Below are 24,387 nucleotides of genomic sequence, written 5' to 3'. Positions count from 1 at the left end.
ACTTCTTTCCTCACAGGGCCCACTTTAGTGTTTACCTATCTGTTTTTCCACTGATCTCTGGGTTATGTTTTCTCTTATACCTAGCAAAAGGCTCAGATCATCCCCCCTAATTATGTTTGTTGAGTAAATGACTAATCCACTGAATGAATGAATGAATCAGTGAATGAATGAATGCCAGTCTGTGCTTCTTACATGGATCACATGCTTAATTCTTAGTCTTCTTCCAGTCCAGAAGTGGAGGGCTCCTACAGGGTCCTGTAGGACGGCGTCTGTTCTCTCTCTTCCTGCGGCTCACACTTCAAGGTCAATAGAAACTTCTGTCAGTTCAAAAGGCTGAGTGGGATGAGACCATCAGGGAGTTTACATCTATCCAGGCAAGAATTGGGGAACCTGGAAAATATGTCATCAAGTCGTTTCAAGTACAGTAACTCTTCTGTGGAAGGGTGTGGGCTGCCTCAGTCCCCTCTCAATCTATTGAGATGAAAATCTCAATTCGCCACCCCTGTCTCTGAGTCATGCTGACAACTTCCCTCCTGGTCTCTGGCCTCCTGACCACCTTTCTTCTCATTTGCTTCTTCAGTGGTGACTTGGCAGCTGTTTACAAGTTGCTAGTTGCTCAGAGCCTGCTTCTGTTCTCCAGCCATGAGCCGTACCTGGATAGCCTTTCTTCTACTGATGGGTGAGCCTGGGCCCCGGAGAAGAGGAGCTGGGTACTTGTTCTTAGTGAGTCAGGCCCATGAGATGGAGGCTGTGGTTGAGAGATCGGAATCCTGGTAAGGAGAGTGACTTGACTTTATGGGGAAGCTGAGACATGAGGGCTTTGGATCTGGAGTTTGGGGAATGAGAGAGTATCAAAGAGGCCGTTGGGGGGAGAACTCAAGAGATCTTGAGAGTGAGGCGAGTTTGCCTTGACAACCCACAGATTCTGAAGTAGGCAGAACACGTACATTGCATGGTGCACTCATTAATCCCCTATGGTTTCCAAGTTTTCCTGGATTCTTTTTCATCAAAGCCCCACAGATAGAGAAGGAAAAAATGTGGCTTCCAACTCTGATGCTCACTCTGTGGAAACAGATCTGAAATTTAACAGTGGGAAGTGACTCATGAGCTAGGCGAAGCAGAGATGAGAGTCGAGTCTGGAGTCCGGGGCCGGGGGCTCTGGGGTATTGAGTGTGGAAGAGCGGCAAGGGAGTCAGGAGCCTGAGAGATGCGCTGAGGGACTCAGGAAGCTGGTCAGGAGGGAGGGGACCTTCTCTAAAGCGTCTCATGCTTCTCCAGTGTTTGTTTCCTGTCTTGGCTTCAACTTGGATACAGAGAAGCCAACACATTTCCACATGGATGGTGCTGAGTTCGGACACAGCGTACTCCAGTTCGACGGCTCCTGGTAAGGACTTGGCAGTAGCTATACAGGGTCCCATCCTCCCTAGCCCCACACGCCAGTGGTATCACATGCAGACATTTTCTTTATGAGATGTGGCAATTTTATTCCTGTTATGAATGTTTTACTGAAACCAGTCCTTTAGAACAATTTCAGATAACATTTACTGAGTGCTTGCTAAATGCCAGGCACTATGACCTGCAAACCACAGGGGTGTTCCTTTAGACTTCACTGTACACTTACAAGGACTTGTCTGTCCATCTAAAGTATGTTTATGAAATACCTAGATGCCAAAAAATGGAGGGCTCCTATTAGGAGAGAAAAAAGCAGAAAACAAAACAAACTACTAAATTGAACTTCCATTTTCCAGAGGTAGAGTTAGCTCTCTGTAGTGACTCCTAACTGCAGTGCTCTCTCTGTTTCCCCACAGGGTGGTGGTTGGGGCGCCAAAGGAAATCAAAGCCACGAACCAGATAGGTGGCCTCTACAAATGTGGCTATCACAGAGGCAAATGTGAGCCCATCTATCTCCAGGGTGAGTCACGGCCCTGCTTCAGGCCTAATACTGAACTCCTGGGCTATGTGGCCTGTGTAGATTCCAGGAGTCCCACTTGGCAGCTCCAGCTGTCTCCATAAACTCAGCCTCAGACACGCCCCTGGGCTTACCCACTGTACCCCCATGATGCTTCAGCTCCCTTATAATCTGGATGTCTGCTTTACCTATGGGGCCTCCCTGTTAGCCAGGTGGAGTGTGAGAGTCACTCATTTCTTATATAACATCTTCTGTCCTCAAGGGTGACTGTGCACATGTCTGTTTCCACAGTGCCCCCAGAGGCTGTGAACATGTCCCTGGGCCTGTCCCTTGCTGCTGCCACCAACCCTTCTCGGCTGTTGGTGAGTGCTCTTGGTCTTAAAGAAAGATCTTGAGGGGGAGGAATAGGAACCCAGGCTTCTGGACTAGGGGTATTATGGAGGCTAGAGATGCAGGGGCTGAAGAGTAGACCAACAGAACAAGCTCCATTCATCATTCCCTTTGTACCAAGGCTTGTGGTCCTACTGTGCACCACACATGCAGAGAGAATACATACTTGACAGGGCTCTGCTTTCTACTGAGCTCATCATTCATGAAGAACCAGAACTTGCCAACCAAGCAGCAGGGTAAGCAACCACTGGCTCCTTTGGGGAGTGCATGCATGTGTATCTTGGCTTCAGTGGGTCAGATTCTTTTCCAAAAGGGAGGAAGCAAGAGTGAATCTGAAAAATACATTGCCAGATGGTACAGCTGGAGAGATACTGCTGGCCCTAATACCTAGTCTGTTATTGTCTTGGAATTTTGGGTTTTGCATCTGTCAAATATGACTAGTAATGGGTGGAACTTTGCAAGTAACACAAGGTGACCCATTTGGTATAGTGCCTGATCTGACATGACAGTGCTGATGAGATAAGCTGCTATTACTCTTAGAATGAAAGTGAAGGGGATTAGTATTCCAGTGACTGGTTAGTGCAACCATCTGGGACTTGCTGATGAAGGTGCAGCCTGAGTTGGATACATATATGTTCTCTCTCTCTCTCTCTCTCTCTCTCTCTCTCTCTCTCTCTCTCTCTGTGTGTGTGTGTGTGGTGTGTTTACCAGGTCAAGACATGGGGCTTGGCATTTCTGGTGCTGTTGGAGATGGAAGATGAGGTGAAGGAATATGGGCTTTCCCGACAGCAGGCTGAGGCTGTTTTCTGGTTTCATGCTCACTCTGAGACCCTTAGGGAAATGGATGGACATCTCTTACACAAATCCCCTGGATTTAGACTCCAGCAACAGAAATGTCAGAACACATGTCTCTGTCTTTTGAGAGAGACACAGAAAGGGAAGGCTGGGAGGAGTGGTAGGCACATTCACAGAGGCTGTAGACTTGGTTAGTGGGCCTTATCTTCTTGGGTGTGTCCATCACCACTCTGTGGGGAGACAAAGAACACTGCAGTTAAGAACCCTGATACTGCTGCCACTCCAGAGGGTAGAGCCCATTTTCCTGAACTGGGAAATTTTCACCTGAATAAAAATTCTAATATTGCCCTGGAGGAGAACCCATATTGAAACTGAGAACAAGACAGAGGTAGTGTGTGGCTCTTACCAGGGTTGATATTGAAAATACCTAAAAAAAATACAGTGTAGCACTAACTAATAAGGACAGGGACGGGCCACAGACTATGGCCCTCACTGAGCTGGTTGTCGTGGGGAGAGACTGTTGCTGACCTCTAGGGGACGAACTTAACATTCTATGTGGAGGGAGAAGGCTTTCTTGTTACTGGGACAGAAGATGCTTGCATTTTTGTATCTACTGGGCTGGCTTGGTATAGATAGTTTACAGTTGTAGCCTCTTTGTAAGACTCAAAGGCCTTATCTGCATTTGAGGACTAAGGAAGAGAGAATCTGGACACAGACAGGTCTCACAAGTGAGACTGGGTTGTGATTGTCAGACTGAGGTGGTGGAGGGTATTGGGAAAGTGAGTTCTTGTGGCTAAGAGATCTTGTGAGAGTGTCCCTTGAAGGATCAGATCAACATCCTTTCCTAGAGTGTCCAAGGCAAGACCAAGACATTGTGTTCTTGATTGATGGCTCTGGTAGCATCTCTTCCACAAATTTTGGAAAAATGCTGGACTTTGTTAAAGCTGTGATGAGCCTTCAGCAACCTAGCATACGGGTGAGTCCCTGAGGAAATTTGAGGCCCAGGGCCTGCTGGGAAGGCTCACTGGGCCTAAGACTCGCTGGGTATGTTTGAGGAGTCCTGGGGAATCTTAGCCTTCACTCCCATGTGCTTTTTTTAGTTCGCTCTGATGCAGTTCTCCCATTCCTTCCGGACACATTTTACTTTCAAAGACTTCATCTCCGCACCAAGGCCTTTAAGTCTCTTGGGTTCTGTAAAACAGCTGGGAGGATATACACACACAGCCTCAGCTATCAAGCGTGTCATGTGAGTCCAGACTTCCCGTGCATCCTTTCCCAGAGCATCCAGGGTTCCCTTTGGGCCTCATTTGCTTTCCCAAGAGAGAAGTGGAAAGAACCTAAGATGTGACCTGTTGACGCCCTTGCCAGTTGGGGGTTTCTGAGTGGGGGTGGCCGCCTCCTACATGAAAGGCTATATCCTCATTTTCACAGTCAGCAGAAGTCGGTAGTTATATCTACAGACTTCCGGACTCTCTTTCTTGATAGAACAGAACTGTTCACCGCCCAAAGCGGAGCTCGGAAAGATGCCACCAGGGTCCTCATTGTCATCACAGATGGGATGAAAACGGGGGACAACTTGAATTATGATAATGTCATCCCTATGGCAAAGGCTGCAGGCGTCATCCGTTATGCAATTGGGGTAGGACACAAAAATGGTTGCCCACCACTTCCTCCTGTAACTTCCTCTTGAAGCAACTTCCTCTAAAGGTAGAAACCAGTTTTCTTGTCTCCTGCTGCCTTAGGTATGTGGAGCCAGGGAAAGGCTCCTTCAGCCTGGGGACCCCGTTGCTTCGGCTCCCTAAGGCCATTTGAACCTCTTAGAAAGAACCTCCAAGGCTGACAGAATAGTTTTTGCTGGGTGATGGCGCATGTAATACCGTAGCCACCTTTGCTTCATTGTGGTAAAAGCATCCAACAGAAACACTGAAGGGAGAGATGTCCTTTATTTTATTTTTCACTCCTTGAGAGTTTCATACAATAAGATGTGATCACATACCCCCTCCATCTCATATTTCTCTCCCCTTGTCTACCCTTGGTGTCCCAAAACCCCCCTTTTCTTAACTTCGTGTGTTTTAAAAAACAGCCTACCAAGTTCAATTAGTGCTGTTATATGTTCATAGCTGTGGCTCTGTCGTCTGCCAGAGCACTGGGAACCTCACTAGTAACCATACTCTCAAAGGAGGATGACTCAGCCCTGCCAGCTATGAAGTACAAGTAGCTCTGTGGGATGGAGCTTAGATGTCCCCTCTCCCATCTGTGTGGGACTTTGGCCTGCTCTTATGTGATCTTGTGATGGTAACCACAGCTGGTATAAAGTTCATAAATGCAACAGCCACGTCATGTCCATAAGACAGTGCTTCACAGTGCTCCCCTTACCTGCCAGCCCTTACACTCTTCCTCTTCTGGGATGGAATCATTTATTTTGACTCACAGTCCATGATAGAGGAGAAAGAAGGGCGGAGTTCATGGTGGTGGGAGTATGATACCATAGCAACTCACATGTGGAGGACTAGAAAGGAGGCCAGAGAGAGTAGGATGGCTGGAGGATAACATTCAAGGGTTCACCCCCTACTTTAGACAGCCAAGCTTCACCACACAAGTTGCTCAAAACATGAACCCACAGGGGAGTTCTCAGACTTGAGCAGTAACATGACATGTAGGTCTTGGAGAATTTCCATTCTCAATGGGTTGGTCTTTTCTGGGGACAGGTAGGAGAGGCTTTTTACAAAGCACAGTCCAGGAAAGAATTAGAGGCCATTGCATCGATGCCTTCCCATGAATACATATTCAGCGTGGAGAACTTTGATGCTTTGAAGGATATTCAGAATCAGCTGAAGGAGAAGATCTTTGCCATTGAGGGTAAGTCAGCAATGAAGCTACCTGCCTCAGGAATTCTCAGGAATCCTCAGTCATAGGTTTTCCCTTTTGGACCTAGACCCTCATGAGCTAGGCACTGTCCCTTGCAAGAGTTGTTGATCTCTGATCTTAGATTCTCCTAAGAAGTCTCCTTGAACCTGGGAAATGTTGTCTTTCTTCCTGAAAGCCAAGCATCTTGCCTTCCCTAGGTACAGAGACACCAAGCAGCAGTTCTTTTGAATTGGAGATGTCCCAAGAGGGCTTCAGTGCTATGTTTACACCTGTGAGTTGATCCCCTTCTTCTAGGCTGGTGAACACGAAGGCACTGGGGAGGCAAGTTCTAGCTAGCTAGGTATGTGGAGCCAGGGAGCTCTTCCTTTGAATTAGGCTGGCATTCCACTCAGCCCTGGGATTCTTTCCTGCCAGGATGGACCAGTTCTGGGGGCTGTGGGAAGCTTCAGCTGGTCTGGAGGTGCTTTCTTATACCCACCAAATATGAGACCCACCTTCATCAACATGTCTCAGGAGAATGTGGACATGAGAGATGCTTACCTGGGTAAGAAGAGGCTGTGGGCGAGAAGGGCGGGACGGGCTGCCTGAAGACAGGACAAGCCTTGGTGCTGAGGTCTGGGCCCCTCAGGTTACTCCACCGCACTGGCCTTTTGGAAGGGAGTCCACAGCCTGATCCTGGGGGCCCCTCGCCACCAGCACACGGGAAAGGTTGTCATCTTTACCCAGGAATCCAGGCATTGGAGGCCCAAGTCTGAAGTCAGAGGGACACAGGTTTGTACGGAAGAAGCCAGAGTGGAGTGTGAGTGTGGGCAGTATGGTCAGGGTGGAGGAGGAGGGGATGGACGGGCTTTGGGGCCTGTGGAGGAGGTCGTGGTACTGGGAGAGAGGCAGGGCCTGTCCAGAGGAGGCATCTTTAGATGACTTCAAGCTCGGCGCTCCCAGATCGGCTCCTACTTTGGGGCATCTCTCTGTTCTGTGGACATGGATGGAGATGGCAGCACTGACCTGGTCCTGATCGGAGCCCCCCATTACTATGAGCAGCCCCGAGGGGGGCAGGTGTCGGTGTGCCCCATGCCTGGTGTGGTAAGTGGTTAAGGGTGCTGGCTGGTGGCATCTGGGTATGGATGGAGGTCTGCCCAGGTTGGGCCTGACCCTGCCTTTGCTCTGCAGAGGAGCAGGTGGCAGTGTGAGGCCACCCTCCATGGGGAGCAGGGCCATCCTTGGGGCCGCTTTGGGGCGGCTCTGACAGTGCTGGGGGACGTGAATGGGGACCGTCTGGCGGATGTGGCTGTTGGTGCACCTGGAGAGGAGGAGAACAGAGGTGCTGTCTACATATTTCATGGAGCCTCACGACTGGACATCACTCCCTCGTCCAGCCAGGTGAGGCACGGTCACTATCTCCCAAATCTACAATAGCTTCCCCTTTGTTTCTCATTTCTTTCACTGTAACTCTCTTCTGTGACATCGTTGATTTCTTGGCTAAGCACTGAGGATTTTGCAGCAGGTAAAAACCCACACGATTGAGATGTGAGACAACTAACTTCTGCACGAGTGCTTTGACTTGAGGCTCAATACTTGAGTAGTTTCCAAACTGCACCCGTAGTAACTTACACTAGATATGCGAGTCAGGTGGAGATCCTCGTTCGTAGCTGCAGCTTGGTAAGTACAAGGCTCAGTGTAAACTCGGGTTCTTGTCCCTGGGTTCAGCATTCTCAGTGGCTCTTCCCTGCTCATCGGCTCTAGGTCTCACTTCCTCGCTATGCTAATTTTCTTGTCCCTTCATCTCCTTAAATACCCTTTAATTTCACTCCATCCCGATAATCGATGATCCTTCCAGCTACCTGGGCTGGAGCCTTCCACACAGTGGGACAGGGTTCTCTTAGAAGGAACGGCTGCTTTCCTTGGCAAATGTGAAAGCAGTCATACAGGCAGGTGCCTCAGTAGACATTTCTGCAAAGTCTTTTAACAAAGGCCACCAGACACAGCAAAGGCCAAATGCTCGGCATCACCACCCATGAGGTGCCGACATCACCACAGTGAGGTGAGACCTCGCCCACATCAGCACAGCTGGAGTCAGGAGGGCCACAAATCACCAGGACAAGCCCAGCGCTCAGGCACCGCTAGTGAGAGTGGGAAGTGGTGTGGCTATTTTGAAACAATGTGTTCTCAGAAGATTATTTATAGAGTTGTCAAATGATCAGACAATTCTACCACAAGAGAACTAAAAACATGTCCTCATACAAACTACATAGAACGCCTTTTGAGGCATTATCCATGATTAATAGACGAAAGGTAGAAGCAACCCGTATGCCCATCTACCTATGAGCAGATAAACTAAACGTTTATCCATGAAATGGCATGTTACCTCATCATGAACAGGCTATGTGGATGAGCCTCAAAATCTTATGCTAAGTAAAAGAAACCAGTTAGAAGAGCTCAGATATTGTATGGTCACATTTATATGAAGTGTCTCTGATAGGTAAAATTATAGAGATAGCAGGTGGATGACTGGCTGTGCAAGCTTGGGCATGAGGAGAAATGACAGCATGGGGTGACTTCTAACAGGTGTCAGCTCTCTTTCTGAGGTGATAAAGTGTTCTAAATTGATCGTGGACATGGTTTCACAACTCTGAACACTCAAAAGCCACAGAGATGTGAGGTGAACTGTTCAGTGTGTGAATACTTAAAACAACTGCTTCACCTTTCAGAAAAGGACAGGGAAGAGCCCTGTAATTCTGACTGTGTGACACTGGCTGGTCACTCTTGCTAATTGAGGTTGAATTCAGGAGTACTAAGAGATTAGTAAAGCCTCTGCATGCTATAAAATGAGTTATCTTTAATATAAATGTAAGTAGTGTATTAATCCAGAAGTTGTATTTCTCTACCTTACACTAGTCCCCAATAACCACATGGAGAAACCAAGATTTATTGGAAGCAGCACCTCAATAGCTGAGCAGTTAGCTGAGCATCTACCTTAACCTCTAAGCTAATCTGGTTACCTCACAGCCATGATCTAATATATTTGCTTCTTATTATGGGCCTGACTCTCCGGGGTTCAAGTGCGTTTCCACAATCTCTCTCTGGACCCCTTCCTCATGGCTCCAAACCCTCCACCCTCCTGGAAGATTTGAATCTCCCCCTCTCCCTTTCTGCTTCCTCTGGCTGGCAGACATGCACCCTGTTCTCTCCTCTTCCAGCCATTGGGTGATCAGCATTTATTGACAAGATAGAGAATAAAGGTAAGAACTGTTTACACAGACAGGAGATTCTTGATATAAGCATTACACAGCCGTGTCTGTATTGAAACACGATATGAGGGCAGAGAAATCAGTGTTTGACTAATACAAGGGTAAACCTTACACAGTGCACAAGACCATTCTGGACACAGTGTGGTTCTGTTTCTCCTGCCGCCCAAGGAGGAGAGACAGAACTGTCTCCCTTTCTTCCTCTTTCTTGCTGCTGTCTGCGAACAGCTCTACTCTCCCACGCCTTCTCAGTCACGGTGACCTGAGACCATGAGCCAGATAAATCCTTCCTCCTTTAGTTGTTTAGTGAGGAATTTAGTCACAATGGCAAGAGAAGAGACCAGTACACACACCTCTCAGTACACACACCTCTCTGTGTCCATCTGTAAACTGGTCATGATAGCATGAACTGGGCACACCTTGCTGCTGCTGTGAGGACTGAGCATCTGTGTTCCTATATAGCACTCAGACTAGCACCCGGTACCATTATGTTGTTACGGTAAGCTGCGCTTGTTATAATCGTTAGCATAGTTTAACCATGGAAGGACAGCTAAAGAAGGTGTGTGCCTCAGGGAGAATAACCGAAGGTGCATCCAGTTCACACCACTTTGTAGCTTCTCTTTGCCAAAATGTCTTACAGGTTTACATCCAATTACAAATGTCACTGGGGTTCCACCCATAGGCCTTTCTGGATTCACTGACCCACAATGAATGATTCTGGATTCACTGACTCACAATGAGATTTTCCTTCATCTCACTCCATCACACACTTTTTCTGTGAATGGGTGTTTTGCTGTCATGACAGATGGTGGGAGTGTATGTAAGAAGGAGAGATTACAAGGCAAGATAGGAAGTCAGGGAGAGCAGAGAAGGGCTAGTCTCTCTCTCTCTCTCTCTCTCTCTCTCTCTCTCTCTCTCTCTCTCTCTCTTTCTGTCTCTTTTGATAAAGGCTCTCACTATGTAGCTCAGGCTGGCCTTGAACTAGAATCCTCCTGTTTTGTGGTTTCCAAGTACTGGGATTACAATCCTGTGTCCCCACGTCTAGTCAAGGGAGAAGTCTTGTTCTTTTATAAAATTTCTATGAGTTAAATGGATTATATAAGGCCCACTTAACTTCTTGGACAGTGTCTTAGTTAGAATTTCTCTTGTATGATAAAACACCATGACCAAAGGCAACTTGGGGAAAAAGGGTTTATTTCAGCTTACATATCCATATCAGCATCCATCACTGAGGGGAGTCAGGCCAGGAACTCAAAGAAGGAAAAATTGGAGGCAGGAACTGTTACAGAGGCCATGGAAGAGCGCTGCTTACTGGCTTGCTCTTCATGACTTGCACATCCTGTTTCCTCATAGAATCCAGGACCACCAGTCCAGGGGTAGCACTGCTCACATTGTGCTGGCCAACCCCAATCTATCATCAACCAAGAAAATGCACTACAGACTTGCCTACAGGCCAGTTGTATGGAGGTGATTTCTCTACATTCCCTTCTTCCCACACAACTCTAGCTTGCACCAAGTTGACAGCACAGAGGGCAAGGCTGTCAATAACGCAGTTCCACTAGTCTGCTCGGAAAGGTTTGGCAAAGCCTGGAGAATAGCATTTTTTCATTCAGACTGACTCTGTTTTTCTTCTGGACAGAGGATTTCAGGATCCCGGGTCTCCTCCAGGCTCCAATATTTTGGGCAGTCACTGAGTGGGGGTCAGGACCTCACCCAGGATGGATTGGTGGACCTAGCCGTGGGGTCCAAGGGGCACGTGCTGCTGCTCAGGTGAGCACACTTTCCTCAGACACTAGCCATCTATCCTAGGTCCAGACTAGGACTGTTTTTGCTACTTGGAGGCTGTGGTCTCAGTGGCCAAGAGCCTCTCCTCAGCTCCGTGTTCTGCCAACAGGACCAGACCGATTCTTAGAATGTCATCAACTATAAGCTTCTCACCAGCAGAGATTTCCAGGTCTGTGTTTGAGTGTCAGGAACAGGTGACCCCTGAGCAGATACTGGGTGATGCCACTGTCTGCCTTGATATTTATGAAATCTCCAACACCCAACTAGGTGAGTTTCTTCCTTTTGATCCTGACCTTGGGAAGCCTCCAACCCAGGACTTCTGTCTGAGGATGTAATTTTTGGTCCTCTCACTCTTCCTTGTGTTCCATTTTCCCTCACAGGGAAAACAGGTGACCTCCAAAGTATCGTCACCTTTGACCTGGCCCTAGACCCTGGCCGCCTGAGTCCCCGGGCCATCTTCAAGGAGACAAAGACCCAGGCTCTGACTCTAGTTAAAACCCTTGGTCTGGATCGGCATTGTGAAAGTGTGAAGTTGCTTCTCCCGGTGAGAGGACCTACATAGGGTGTGGGGGTAGTTGTGGTAAGATTCCATTTGGGAACTGGAAGCAAGTTCAGCAAAGAAAGCACACAGCATGTTCTGAGCTTTCCTGTGGCATAGCCTTAGCCCCAGATCATGCAGGCCATCTTTAATACCTGTTAGCTAAATAAGCGAACCGATGACTCTAGTTGGGTGCAGCCACTGGGAGTCACCCAGATGGATTTTAGGGAAGAGAGCAGGGTTGCTATGTGACCTCAGGCTGACTCATGCAGGCATTTATTGAGCACATACTTATGGCTGTCCCCTGAGACATGCCCACAGCAGGGGACAAAATAGTCATTTCTCGTAGGGAGTTCCCCAGTGATGATGGGAGGCTCCAAACAAATTTCTAGATAGTGAAAGTCAGGTAGGGGTAAATGCTACAAAGAGAAAACCAGAGAAGAGAATAGAAAGGTTTCATGAGGGGCCATTGAATAAAGTAAGAGAGCTGTAAGTGGGGGGAGGGTGGACCAGAGACTTTCCACCTTGGTGAAAGCTACAGGCCCTTACTGAATACAGATAGGATTGCTCTAACACCCTTTACGTATGCAGAGATAGGACACTGCCAGTAACTATGCAAGGAACTTCCTTTAAAACCACCCCTCAAATGCCTCTCCCTTAGGCCTGTGTGGAGGACTCGGTGACCCCTATCACTCTGCGCCTCAACTTCTCTCTTGTTGGTGAGCCCATCCCTTTCTTACAAAACCTCCAACCGATGCTGGCTGTAGATGAGCAAACGTATTTCACGGCCTCTGTGAGTCTGCTATTCATGAGGTTGGGGCTTAAGGGGGACCCCAAGGCAGGTTGTCTTTTTGAGTAAGATATTTATTAGGAGAGTTATTAACAGTATGGACAGATATCAGCATGATGGAGTCTCTGAGCAGAGTTCAGGCCTACACAGTAGAGGACAGACCACTTTTTATTGGTCTCAAAGGACAGGAAAATTTCACACCATGTGGTTTATGAGTAAGTAGTTCACATCTGGTCTGAACCCGAAGCCAGGCTGTCTCTGATTTCTGGGCAGCAAGAGGAGGACATCTCGGATCCTGTATTATGGGAAAAGAATGTGCAACCACAGTGGTGTGTGCAGGGGAGTGAGGAGGTGGGACATCTAGTTGAGGCTGTGTCCTCACGTGCTGGGGTTTGGCGACCTGAGCCTGTGAACTTCCTTGGGGGAAGTAAGAACAGTGCCAGCCATTTTGCTGAAGCCTGAGAGCCTGGGCTCTGTTGTGGAGCTAGAGAGTCACAGAGAGGCTCTGGTAGGGAGCTTGCCGTTTCCTTTGCTCTGGGAAGAGGCTGGGGTCTATGGGCATGGCCCATATGGGCAGTCTGTGTGGGCGTGGCTTGAGCAGCCTGTGGCCCCAGAACTAATTCCCATATCCTCCTTTTCTCAGCTTCCCTTTGAGAAGAACTGTGGAGCTGACCATATCTGCCAGGATGACCTTGGCATCATATTTGGCTTCCCAGAGTGAGTTCTCACACTCCAGATCTTCCTCAGAGGCTAGCCTCCCTCCCAGGATCTGGGGCTCCTGCCTTTGGTGGACTCACACTCTCACCTGGGGCTCAGAACCAGGGCATCTCCTGTCTATCTTTCACCATGCCACCATGCAATTCATCCCCAAACTGTTTCTAGCCTCAGTCACAGGATCATCTCTTCCCTCCCAACACCTAGCTTGAAGACCCTGGTGGTGGGAAGTGACCTGGAGCTGACTGTAGCCGTGATAGTGTCTAATGATGGAGAAGATTCCTATGGAACCACAGTCACTCTGTTCTACCCAGTGGGTCTGTCCTTTAGACGAGCTGCAGAAGGCCAAGTATTCCTTCTGAAGAAAGAGGTGAGTGGGTTGCATAGTATAGACCTGTCCTAAGTTCAAAGCTCAGGCTGGGAGGCCATTGCTTATCAGTTTCTGGTGGGTCAAGAGATCTTAGCCAGTCTTGACTGGATGGTGGGGTTGTATTGTCTGGGTCTTGTACTTCTGGCACCATATTTTGAAGATACTGAATAGAAGAAGTGAGTTCCAGGGTCAGCAAGGTAAGGACACTTGCTGCCAGGCCTAATGACCCAGAAACCACACAGTGAAAGAACAGACTTGGCACACACAAGCTATCTTATTAGACCCTTGCCCCTGGCACCCTAATACTTCTTCCAGCCATCAGAACTCAGGCTGTCACTCCCTGTATGCCTTTGGCCTCCTTGTCCTGTGTGCATGTAATAGTTGTTCTTTTCCTGAGACAAAAACTTGCTGGCCTAAAACTCACTAGGGAGCTCAGATTGGTCTTGAGTTCACAATCCTCTGACTTACCCCTCAAAACGCTAAGAATGTAGGCATATACCCCCCAAAACTGGAAAAATACTTAAAAATATTGTAAAATAAAAGAGTTAACTTACTGGTTACTCTGGCTTGGGGCTTGCCAGAAAATTTTCCATGACAGCAGAGAGGAAATACTTGAGGTACATGGACCATATTGCTTCTGCCCCAGACTCTCAGTTCTACCTTGATGATAGCAGCAACTGATGGGGTTGTCTCTGAGCCAATGTCTCCTTTAGCCCAGGCTGCCCTCAAATCCAAGTAGCCAAGGCTTGCCCCGAGCTCCTGATCCTCCTGCTTTAACTTTCCCAGTGCTGGGATCACAGGTGTACACCCTCGCACCTGAGTTGCTTTTGTTTGCTGAAATATTTCCAAACAAGTGTTAGACATTGGACCATTGCTTTCTCTTCATTTTACTCTGGAGTTCCGAACAGCAGCATCTAATGTGACCCCAAAGTCATTATGCTACCCAATAAACTGAACTATTCTTCACATTTAAAAGCATAGCCAAATTTCCCTTATTCTCCCCCAAATATCTTTTGACACTTGGTTTATTTGAGTGAGAATCTGAACTGGGCACACACATTGATTTGCCTTGCAGGACTGCCATGTTTCTTGATCTAGCATCCGTAGTGAGAGCACATATTAATTACTTGTGAAAAACAAACTCGGAAAAGCACTTCCCAGAGTGTCAGCAGTGATGGTGTTTCTAGACACATAGCCTAGTATGGTGTGTGATTCTTTGTCAGACATTTATTTAACAAGTAAACAGTTTAAAAATAACGTGGTTAAGAGACGACTCAGGAAAACGGAGCATGGCAGCCATATTAGGCAGTCTTTGCTAACTCTGTTGCATGTGATTTGATAGGGCTTGTGGTTATATCAAAAATAACCTTGTTGGTGTTGAGTAGACATTGAAATTTATTGGGATAAAACAATATGATGTATTGGAAGTACTTTAAATTATTAAGAAAAGAATAATCTGTGGGAACAAGAAGAGAATGTTGGTAACTTCTGCTGAGTGACAGACACAGCAGTTGATAATCTACCCTCTCTACTGAGTATGTCTGAAACTATCCACAGTAAAAGGCCTTTAAAAGAAACAAGAAGCGGGCTTATACCTATAATCCTAACACTTGGAGCTTGAGGCAGGAGAATCACCGTGAGTTTGAAGCTAGGTTGGGCTAGCTAGTGAGTTCTAGAACAGCCTAGGCTACCAAACAATAAGAACAAGAAGAATGAAAACCCAACAAGAAATGAAGGGTGAGGGTTTCTAGCTACTAGACCTTCTACATAGGATGCTTGACCAGATGTTGATGCTCACATACTGTGTCCTCAGTCACAGTCTCTCTGGAACGTTGGCACGCACTTATCTCCTGTACATATTTGGCCTTGCTTTTAACTAGAACCAGCGGTGGCAGCGGCGGGGGCGGCACTCCCTGCACCTTATGTGTGACAGCACCCCAGACAGGAGTCAGGGCCTCTGGAGCACCAGCTGCAGCAGCAGCCACGTCATTTTCCGTGGAGGCTCACAGGTTAGCCTGGCTTCTACACACCCTGACCCCTGTCCCCATCTTCCCTCACTCCTCTCTGACCTCTCCACTTTCTTCCTCAGATGACTTTCTTGGTAACTTTTGATGTCTCCCCCAATGCTGAGCTGGGGGACAGGCTGCTTCTAAGAGCCAAAGTGAGAAGGTAAACTGGGCCAGCCCCCCTTGGGGGGGTGTCCTTCTCCTTCTGATCCTTACATCCCATGCTCCATCTCTGTTCCCAGTGAGAATGGCGTATCTGAGACCCAAAAAACCACCTTCCAGTTGGAGCTCCCAGTAAAGTATGCCGTGTACATCGTGATCAGCAGGTTCGTTCCCTGGACCTCAGAGTGGTTCTTCTTCACTTAGAAACAGTGTATGCAAGGGTCACTACTGATCATCTGGGATATTTCAGGTGTCATTGTCCTTCTTTCCAGTGGGAGATGATGCTGATAACTGTGCATGCTCACCAGTGGATGTTTGTTATTGGCTGGTTTTGACATTAATTGTGAAATCATTATGACAGCATATATTTAATACAGGTTACAGGTCTCAAAAGGCTTTGAAAATCCTCAGGATTTTCTTGGGTTCTCTAGGATGTACGAAACACATCCTTGCCTTTGAGGTTCTGAGAGCCTAACTTGAGATCGAGGTTACAGGTGCTGTTCTTTGGCTCTGTGACCTCGGTGACATGGCATTTCAGCCAGCTTTCCATCACTACAAGACTTTGAAGCAGCTTATAAGTGAAAAGGGAGTATTTAGGCTCACAGTTTGGAGTTTTAGTCCATGGTTCATCTGCCCAATGCTTTGAGTCTGTGGTGATGTAGTGTCTCTCATGGATGCTCTGGTCTCATGGTAAAGAGGCAACAGAAGATGTGGAGGAAAGAGTTATGGTTTTATAGTCTCCTTTGGGGCACTCCCTCACGGATCTAGAAACTTCCCAGCAGGGTCCACTTCCAAAGGCTCCACTACCTCCTGACTGTGCCACTCAGAGTGCCATGCCTAAATGCAATGAGTGGGCAGGGCTTCAGGATGAAACCATAACAGTGGATTCCTAAAACAGGACAAAGGTCCTTTCAAAGGAGGCTCATCAAAACATTGGCGGGTCTATGATATTGGACTTGACCAAAAGCAGTTTTCAAAAGAGTCTTTGGCGTTTGTGTAAAACCATTTTTTTTTCATAAGAAACAGATGTAGCTCATTGGGTAGAGATTTTCCACCTGCGGGTCATGGCCCCCACAGAGGTTGAATATCATATCATATCCTATATACCTGATGTCTACATTATGATTCATAACAGTAACAAAATTACAGTTATGAAGTAGCAACAGAATAATTTTATGGTTGGGGGTCACCACAGCATGTAGAATTGTACTAAAGGGTTGAGAAGCACTCCTTTCCCCTTTTCATAGAAATTAGAGATAATTTGGTGAGGATGAGGGTGAGGGATACCCTGATGAAGACAGGGATCAGAGAAGCAGGGTAGCGGATAGGATCTTAGGGGGGGCGAGGAGGACAGGAGAAGGTACTGAGACTGGGGGGGGGGGTAGAGAATATCCAGCAGATACCTTCTCAATATTTGGTCCATGTCAGGAATAGTGCTCAGCTACTTTGTATGACTTCATTTGACAGGAACAAACATTTGTTGAGCTCCTGTGTGTAATTAATCCATGCAGTTATGGGACCTGCCTAATTTGAGGATCTATTCTTGCTTATATTTCACACTTTCATTGCTCTGCGTGTTTGGGGTTCTCCAGGCAGAAAAATGCATGTGCTATGAGTGTATACAAAGGTAATTTTATGGCACTCTGCAGGGAGCCACAGATAAGACATACCAGTGTAGACCCATGTGGTCCTACAGGTCAGTCATACTTAGAGAGGTCCCCAGGGCAGTCGGGAACCTTTGGAAGGAGTTCTTTGAGTGGAGGAGAAATGAAACTTAAGAGTGTTGCCATTGGATGAAGGCTGGGCAGGTGTCAAAGACAAAACAGATTGAGACCTCTACTGAGTGCTTCCAGGTCACCATCAGAGAAAGAATTCAGACCCAAGAGATGTATGAAATTGGGAAGAGGGCTTGCTTCAGAGCGAAAAGTACACATTTGAGTGGGAGTGTAAGCTTCTCATGACAGAGTGGCGTCACCCAAGATTCTGGAGAGCTTGTCTAATTGGCCAACTTCAGTAGAGAAAATCCCCCTTGTAGGGTTTACTCACCTTTTCTATCCTTATATGAGTCTGTCTTCAGATGCATGATGGGAACAACTAATCTTGTATGTTAATGACATGGAGGTGCCATTTAATGAAGAAAAGTTGGTTATGATCCCATCTGTCAGCCATGTTAGTCCTAGTAGGCTTGGGATGGTCTTGTTTACTGTGTGAGCCGGCACACGGCACTGTGCTGTAGTGTGGCTCTGCAATTACATCAAGTTACCATGCAGGTCTCCCCTCTTTTTCCCTGTGCCCAGCTAGCCTGCCTCAAGAGTAGGAGTTGTGGGTTAGAATTTGGAGTATATAGGTAAAGGCTATGCACATGGGAAATGGAGCAGTAAGGGACAGAGGTAGACTTGGTTGGTACGTGAGGGACCTTGTGGCCACTGTACTGCCAGGCTTGGCCCAAGTGTGTCTCATGAAGTTTTGTTACATTGAGACCTATGGAAGAGCCAATTGGATCCTTACAAGCTTCAGGGTGATAAAAGGCAAGGAAAGTGGGGGAAAGGGCCTAAATGTAGGGGCTATGAGTCAAGCCTGGATAGGATGCGTGGTCAACAAAACTTGCTGTATCCCACATGTGCAGGAAGGATGGAGATGACAGTTGAAGTGTAGTAATGGGGCAGGCAGTGGTCCCTGCTATTCCAGAGAGTCAGTGGCTTGGCTTTTAGGTGTTTTCCCTACACCTCAACCCAGCCTTTCCCCAGATATCCTCTGGGTGGCTAGCTCCCGCATGGTTCCTTTAGCCCACCATGAAGCTGCTCCCACCCCCTAAACCCTCCTTTGTGCCAGCCCTGACCCCCCATTCCATGCCACCCCAAATCCAGCTGATTACTTGTCTCATCATGCTGGTGCCAGACCTCCCTCAGGAGGCCAGGTACGACTTCATGCTTCTTCTCTCTCCAGCCACGATCAGTTCACCAAGTATCTTAACTTCTCAAACTCAGAAAAGGAGAGGACCAGTGAGGTCGAACATAGATTCCAGGCAAGTGTGGGGACTTGGGAGCGAGGGAACTGGGAAGTAGGGACAGAGGAGCCTGGCACAGGCTCTGCCATCAGTGCCTCCTATACAGGTGATTAATCTGGGACAGAGAGACATGCCAGTCAGCATCAGCTTTTGGGTGCCCATAGAGCTGAAGGGAGAAGCCGTGTGGACAGTGATGGTCTCCCACCCTCAGGTATTACGACTACTCATGGCTCCTCAACTGATGCCCTTGGCTTATATCACCTGTGTTACTTATGAGTCCCTGATCCTGTGGCTAATGTCCTGTTCTCTGCTTGCCTTCTAGAACCCATCCACCCAATGCTATCCGAATAGACTCAAGCCAACACAATTTGACCTCCTGACTCATATGCAGAAGAGTCCTGTGCTGGTGCGGAAAACTGACTGTTTAAGCACATTAAGCTATGCATCAGAGGACCTTGAGCTCTCTTTCTGAATGTCAAATGGCACCTGCTGAATAACCAGCTCTATTTTGGCCTGCATGCTTCTGTCAAGTTCCACAGCTTACTGCTGTCTCCTACCCCTAGACTTACTTTCCTCTGGTCTGATACTATTTCTCTGTCCCCAGGACTGCTCCATTGCTGACTGCCTGCACCTCCACTGTGACATCCCCTCCTTGGGCGTCCAGGATGAGCTTGACTTCATTCTGAAGGGCAACCTCAGCTTCGGCTGGATCAGTCAGGTATGTGGCCAATAGCAGAGGCCCTTCTCTGGTCCATGTGTGCCTGGTGGGCCTGGGGCATCCTTGGGTCAGGGCAGTTCTTGAACCCTGAGCTGCCCCAGATCTAATTCCCAGCTCTACCCCACTCCATCTTTTGCAGACATTGCAGAAAAAGGTGTTGCTCCTGAGTGAGGCTGAAATCACATTCAACACATCTGTGTACTCCCAGTTGCCGGGGCAGGAGGCATTCCTGAGAGTCCAGGTAGTGACTGTGGCAGGCGGGAGCCAGGCTGCTGAGAGAGAGGGCTCTGAATGTTCAGTCTGTGGTGCTGGCTGGGGAGGGGGTGTCTGCCAGTCTGGAGGGAGGATGAAGGTCCCTAGACACTGGGAATGCATAAGTGGTTCTGTAGCTCAATGGTTGGAACAGGGCGTTAGTAAGGAAAAGGGAATAGTAAAAGCTGGGAATCTGGGGAGAGTGTGAGACAGCATGAGATGCGAGGCTGACTATGGCTCCATCTCCTCCAGACGAAGACAGTGCTGGAGATGTATGAAGTCCACAACCCGGTCCCTCTCATCGTGGGCAGCTCAGTGGGAGGTCTGCTGCTGCTAGCTCTCATCACAGCCGTACTCTACAAGGTGAGCGATGTGTCCTCCTTACAGCAGGATTTGATCCTGTTCCCTCTACAGGGCGAGCAAGAGTTCAGGCTGAGTCTGAGGTACGCTATCACCAGTACCAGGAATGAATGCTGACACAAGCCCCAGCGCTGGCCTGGGTCTTGGTCTTTTTCAGCTCGAGGGTTATTTAAGGCACATGATTTTGCCCACATCTAAATGATACAATGTGTACTAGGATATTTGAAAGTAGTAAAGGCTGCAGAAATGCTTACCCTTCCACTCCTTTAGTCATCTCTCTTCCTCCCCCCACCCCGGCATGTGCGGGTGATATGTTCATGGATGTGTGTATATATGCATGGGTGTGTAGGCACACATGAGTTTGTGGGAATGCATGCATATGTACATGTGTACATGTGAAGGCTATCTGAAGGTGTTAGGTGTCTGTCTCTATTGCTTTCTACCTTATATATTGGAGCAGGGCTTTAGTCACTGCGGATTCTAGCCCTCTTTTCTTTCTTCTGCTCACTTCATCCTGATTTTCTTCTTCCTCCCCACAGGCTGGTTTCTTCAAACGTCAGTACAAGGAAATGTTAGAGGAAGCAAATGGACAGCTTGTCTCAGAAAATGGGACCCCAAACCCCCAGGTTTCCCAGTGAGAACTTCCTTCCCCATCTTCTTCGAAGCTGCCCTTCTGAGAGGAGTCCCAGATCTTGTACTCTCCCCTAAGTCAGCCCCAGTGGCAAAGAAGCATTCTACAGCAGGAATCCTGGGACCAGGTCAACTTTGCTCTTTGTGTCTTATTTGGGAAGGGCCACTCATGGCTCCAGCCGCATATGTAGCAGAGGATGGCCTTGTAGGGCATCAATAGGAGGAGAGGCCCTTGGTCCTGTGTAGGTTCGATGCCCCAGTATAGGGGAAAGCCAGGGTAGAGAGGTGGGAGTGGGTGGGTGGGGGAACACCCTCATAGAAGCAGGGGGAGGGGGTACGGGATGGGGAATTCGAGGGGAGGACTGGGAAAGGGGATAACATTTGAAATTCAAATAAAGAAAATATTTAATAATAAAAAAAACTTCACCTGGAAACTCAGAGCACAGCATCTCTGCTATGGCCCAGAGAACTTCCGTAGGAATTTCTATCTAGGAATACATAGGCAGCTCAGTGGCCTCTTGCTTCGTTGGCCACTAACGAGCTTTCTGTGATGAAGAATGAGAGTAGCCATTCATCCTTGTCTTCTCCTGTGCCTCCCATCTCCTTTCAGGATGTTAGAATCGAGTTCTGTCTCAAGGAGGCGAGCTTCAGTTAGCCTGGGGTGCTCCCTGCTTCCATGTTGTCCTCATTTCTAGTAAAGTATTGTTAGCATCATGTTGTAGCTTTTCTTGGAGACACTTGATCCTAGCTTTCCCAAACTGAATTAGCAAGGAAACAACTGGGCAATGTAGTTGATGGAACTGGATTCTAGTGTCAGTGTGGCTAGCTGGGAAGAACCGTCCTATTGTCTTAGGGGGGACACTGCTCTAATACAGTTCTAGATCAGAAGAGGCCTATGCCGCTTTGCTGTGTAACTTTTTGTGGGAAGACATAAATAAACATCTGTTTGCCCAAGATAGAGCACAGATAAAAGACCAAAGAAGCTATTCCACCCAAGTCTTGTCTAGAAAGCAAACGAGAGAGCTTGCAGCTCAGTTCCAGCCTGGTTTTCCTGTGTCTTACAGCCATCCACGTGGTATCTTCAGCAGCAGAAATTTCCCATTGAGTTCTGATACACAACTAACGAAGTAGCAATAGATTTTATGGCTTTGGGGCAGCAGGGACCTCTGACTAATAACTCATAGGGAAGTAACCCATTTTATGGCTCCCAGGAATGGCTTCTCCCACAAATGCAGTGTGCCTTTGTTTTAACTGCTGTTTCAGTATTCCCTCAGATGCTGTCCTGAGTCTAGGGTCATTTGAGGATTAGCATTCTATAAGGAAACATTTCCCCTCTCTGTCCCAGCCTGTCTTTGCAGTGGATGTGGATAGTGTAGACTCATGGCTGGTTTTGCTGCTAAGACCAGGAGACTGTACAGTGCTCAGCACTAAACAAGACACTGACATCACCCTTTCCAAAGCTCAGGGGACATCTCAGAAGGAGTAGAAAGGATGGAAGAGATGAACAGGAGAGAGGAGGGTTGTGAAAGGCTATCTTACAGCATTCGTGAACAGCTGCAATTGTCTGCATAGGGCTTGCACAAAACCAAACTAGTAAATATAAATTCTCAGCCACAGAGATGGTGCCCTTCCCTACCTAAGGGAGCTAACGGCATTCCAAGGTTGCTGGAAGAGAAGCCATTGTCTTCAGGATGTCTCCATGCTTCAGTGGATAGCTCTATGCCCATGTCCATGCACTTGCCTTGGTTAAACCAAGTGGGTCACAAACCAAGACCAAAGAAAAAACAAAACCACATAAAAGTAGGATGGGACTTGTGGGATTGGGGGTTGGGTGAGTGAATGAGAGGATGAAGAGGTGAATAGAATCGAGTTGTAATGCAGCCCTGGTGTACGTTCCCCACACCTTCTCCACACGAGAAGGCCTCCTAGCTCATGCAGCTTACACACCAACTTTGCCTGCTAAACTCCCCAGCCCTTACCACTCTTGTGTTATCTCTACACTTGCAAGCCTAACTCCCATCAGGCAGCTCATGCAGTGGCTGTCCCAGACCTAGATCCTCTCTTAGTCTTTTCTCTTGGTCCACTCACCAACCTACAGAGGCACTCTCCACCAGAGACACCACAGCCACCACACTTGCTAAGAATCCAGACTGAGTAACACTAACACCAGAATAGAACACTGGTCCAGCAAAGACAAGACAAGATATCAACACCAAGAAACACCTCAAATATCATACTTGCAGATACCTAGACTGTTGGGAACACAAAGGTCCTTGTGCTCACTCACAGAGAAGCCTAGGGAAACCAAGAATGTTAAACACACAAGGTTGTTTCATACACACACACACACACACACACACACACACACACATCCTGCATATCCTGTTTTCTGCTGGGAATGGAGGTGACCAATAGCTTGCTGACCCCTGCTTTGTTTGTATGGCCTGGTCACATTTGGCTCCCTCAAGTTCCCATAGGCAATACTGAAGGTAGTTAATAGACTTAAGTGACCTTTGCACTATCTGTATCATGGAGACCATACCAAATCCTCCCTGGGGCCCTTAAGAAAACACATGTAGCCTACCTATAGAACTGATTTTCATGGAGGAAGTGACATGCACTTTGAAAAAGTTTAGATATAATTATGCCTCATTGTGTACATGAGACTGGGTTGTACCAGGAAACAATTTTTCAAAGTGTTCTGTACTTACACTAAGCCTAAATAAACTATCTGGTGTTAGACTCTGGAAGGTTGAACCAACACAGGCTACTGAGTTGTGTTGAACTGGATTTCCTTCTTGCATCACAAGGGTCATGAATCTGCTGGCCTGGGTGGTCACACACACACACACACACACACACACACACCAATAACAACAAGAAACCTTACATGAACAGCTAAGACAGTATGCCTCCATCAGAATCCAGTAACCCCGTTACAGTAGCCCTGAGAAATGTGATATAGCTGAAGCATAAGGCAATGACTTCAAAATACCAATTATGAATATGTTCAAGGACCTTAAAACGGATATGAATAAATCTCTCAGTGAAGATCGTAAAAGCATAATGAAGACATTTCAAGACATGAAAGTAGAATTTAACAAAGAAATAGAGTCACTGAAGAAAACTCAAACTGCAATAAACTGGAAATGAAAACTTGGGATGCCAGACAAAAACCTCAGAGGTAAACCTCACCAACAGATCACAAGACTTGGGAGAGAGAATCTTGCCTGGACCTTCCTGGCATCATAGGCACTGGGACGGAACACAGAGTTGGACAAAGGCCCAAGACTGATGGTCTGTGGCCTTGTAACTCTCTTTCTGTTCTGGGGGCCAGACGCTCATGGCCTCTGGAAACGTAACTCTTTCTTACTGTTGTGTGCTGATAAGCCCTGGTTTCTTACTCTGTAACTCTTAATATTTGTGCTTTATCAAGTGCTGGTTTCTTACTATTTGTGCTTTAATGAGCTGCTGGCTTTTCTTTTCTTAAGCTTAAGGACCTCTCCCCCGCCAGGTGAAAGGCTTAGAACTCATTAACTCTTTGTGAACCAGAGAGAAAAGAAAGGAAAACAATTAAAATCTTTTACAAAGGCAATATGCACAGGCACATATACATTCACACACACACACACACACACACACACACACACACACACACACACACACACGTCAGGCCTGACCACCTGCCTTATCAGCTCCACAACTGTCTGTGTATACTTACATACATACACAAATACCTACATACATACGGATAGACAAACAGACATGTACATATATACATTTGATGGATGGGACAGAACCCCCCAAACCACACACATACATTTGGTGGGTGGATATATAGAGCCCTA

At 47.5% G+C, this 24,387-nt stretch overlaps 1 protein-coding gene across 5 annotated transcripts; it reads left to right on the top strand.

Annotated features, from left to right (window-relative positions):
- The first annotated feature begins 485 nt into the window (after positions 1 to 485).
- Positions 486 to 20,672, top strand: Itgax (integrin subunit alpha X). 5 transcript variants are annotated; one of them, XM_028769367.1, is made up of 30 exons: positions 512 to 679; positions 1,315 to 1,384; positions 1,809 to 1,912; positions 2,201 to 2,271; positions 2,421 to 2,535; positions 3,943 to 4,070; positions 4,195 to 4,340; positions 4,580 to 4,733; positions 5,803 to 5,953; positions 6,160 to 6,233; positions 6,377 to 6,506; positions 6,591 to 6,733; positions 6,905 to 7,045; positions 7,133 to 7,342; positions 10,847 to 10,977; positions 11,102 to 11,259; positions 11,373 to 11,536; positions 12,192 to 12,323; positions 12,964 to 13,037; positions 13,242 to 13,404; positions 15,285 to 15,413; positions 15,494 to 15,573; positions 15,653 to 15,736; positions 18,519 to 18,597; positions 18,686 to 18,790; positions 18,902 to 18,985; positions 19,184 to 19,297; positions 19,437 to 19,538; positions 19,802 to 19,912; positions 20,449 to 20,672. In XM_028769367.1, the coding sequence occupies exons 1-30, from the start codon at positions 643 to 645 to the stop codon at positions 20,545 to 20,547; spliced, it is 3,483 nt and encodes a 1,160-aa protein (XP_028625200.1). In that variant the 5' UTR covers positions 512 to 642; the 3' UTR covers positions 20,548 to 20,672. The 5 variants fall into 5 exon arrangements, 4 of the variants coding, with proteins under 4 accessions (XP_028625200.1, XP_028625198.1, XP_028625199.1 ...); XM_028769365.1 differs by having other exon boundaries at positions 1,279 to 1,384; XM_028769366.1 differs by lacking the exon at positions 512 to 679 and adding an exon at positions 722 to 773 and having other exon boundaries at positions 1,279 to 1,384.
- Positions 20,673 to 24,387: the final 3,715 nt, after the last annotated feature.

This window comes from Grammomys surdaster, unplaced genomic scaffold, assembly GCF_004785775.1.
Source record: "Grammomys surdaster isolate TR1022 unplaced genomic scaffold, NIH_TR_1.0 192, whole genome shotgun sequence".
NCBI classification, from domain to species: domain Eukaryota; kingdom Metazoa; phylum Chordata; class Mammalia; order Rodentia; family Muridae; genus Grammomys; species Grammomys surdaster.
The sequence above is the reverse complement of the archived record's forward strand: the minus strand, read 5'-3'. Positions and strand labels throughout refer to the sequence as shown.

What these genes read in the sequence shown, in the direction of transcription:
- Itgax (XM_028769365.1), top strand. Translation starts at nt 643, where the DNA reads ATGAGCCGTACCTGGATAGCCTTTCTTCTACTGATGG. An exon ending in AGCCTTTCTTCTACTGATGG is followed by an intron (nt 680 to 1,278) that starts GTGAGCCTGGGC and finishes ATGCTTCTCCAG; the next exon opens with TGTTTGTTTCCTGTCTTGGC. An exon ending in TTCAGCAACCTAGCATACGG is followed by an intron (nt 4,071 to 4,194) that starts GTGAGTCCCTGA and finishes TGCTTTTTTTAG; the next exon opens with TTCGCTCTGATGCAGTTCTC.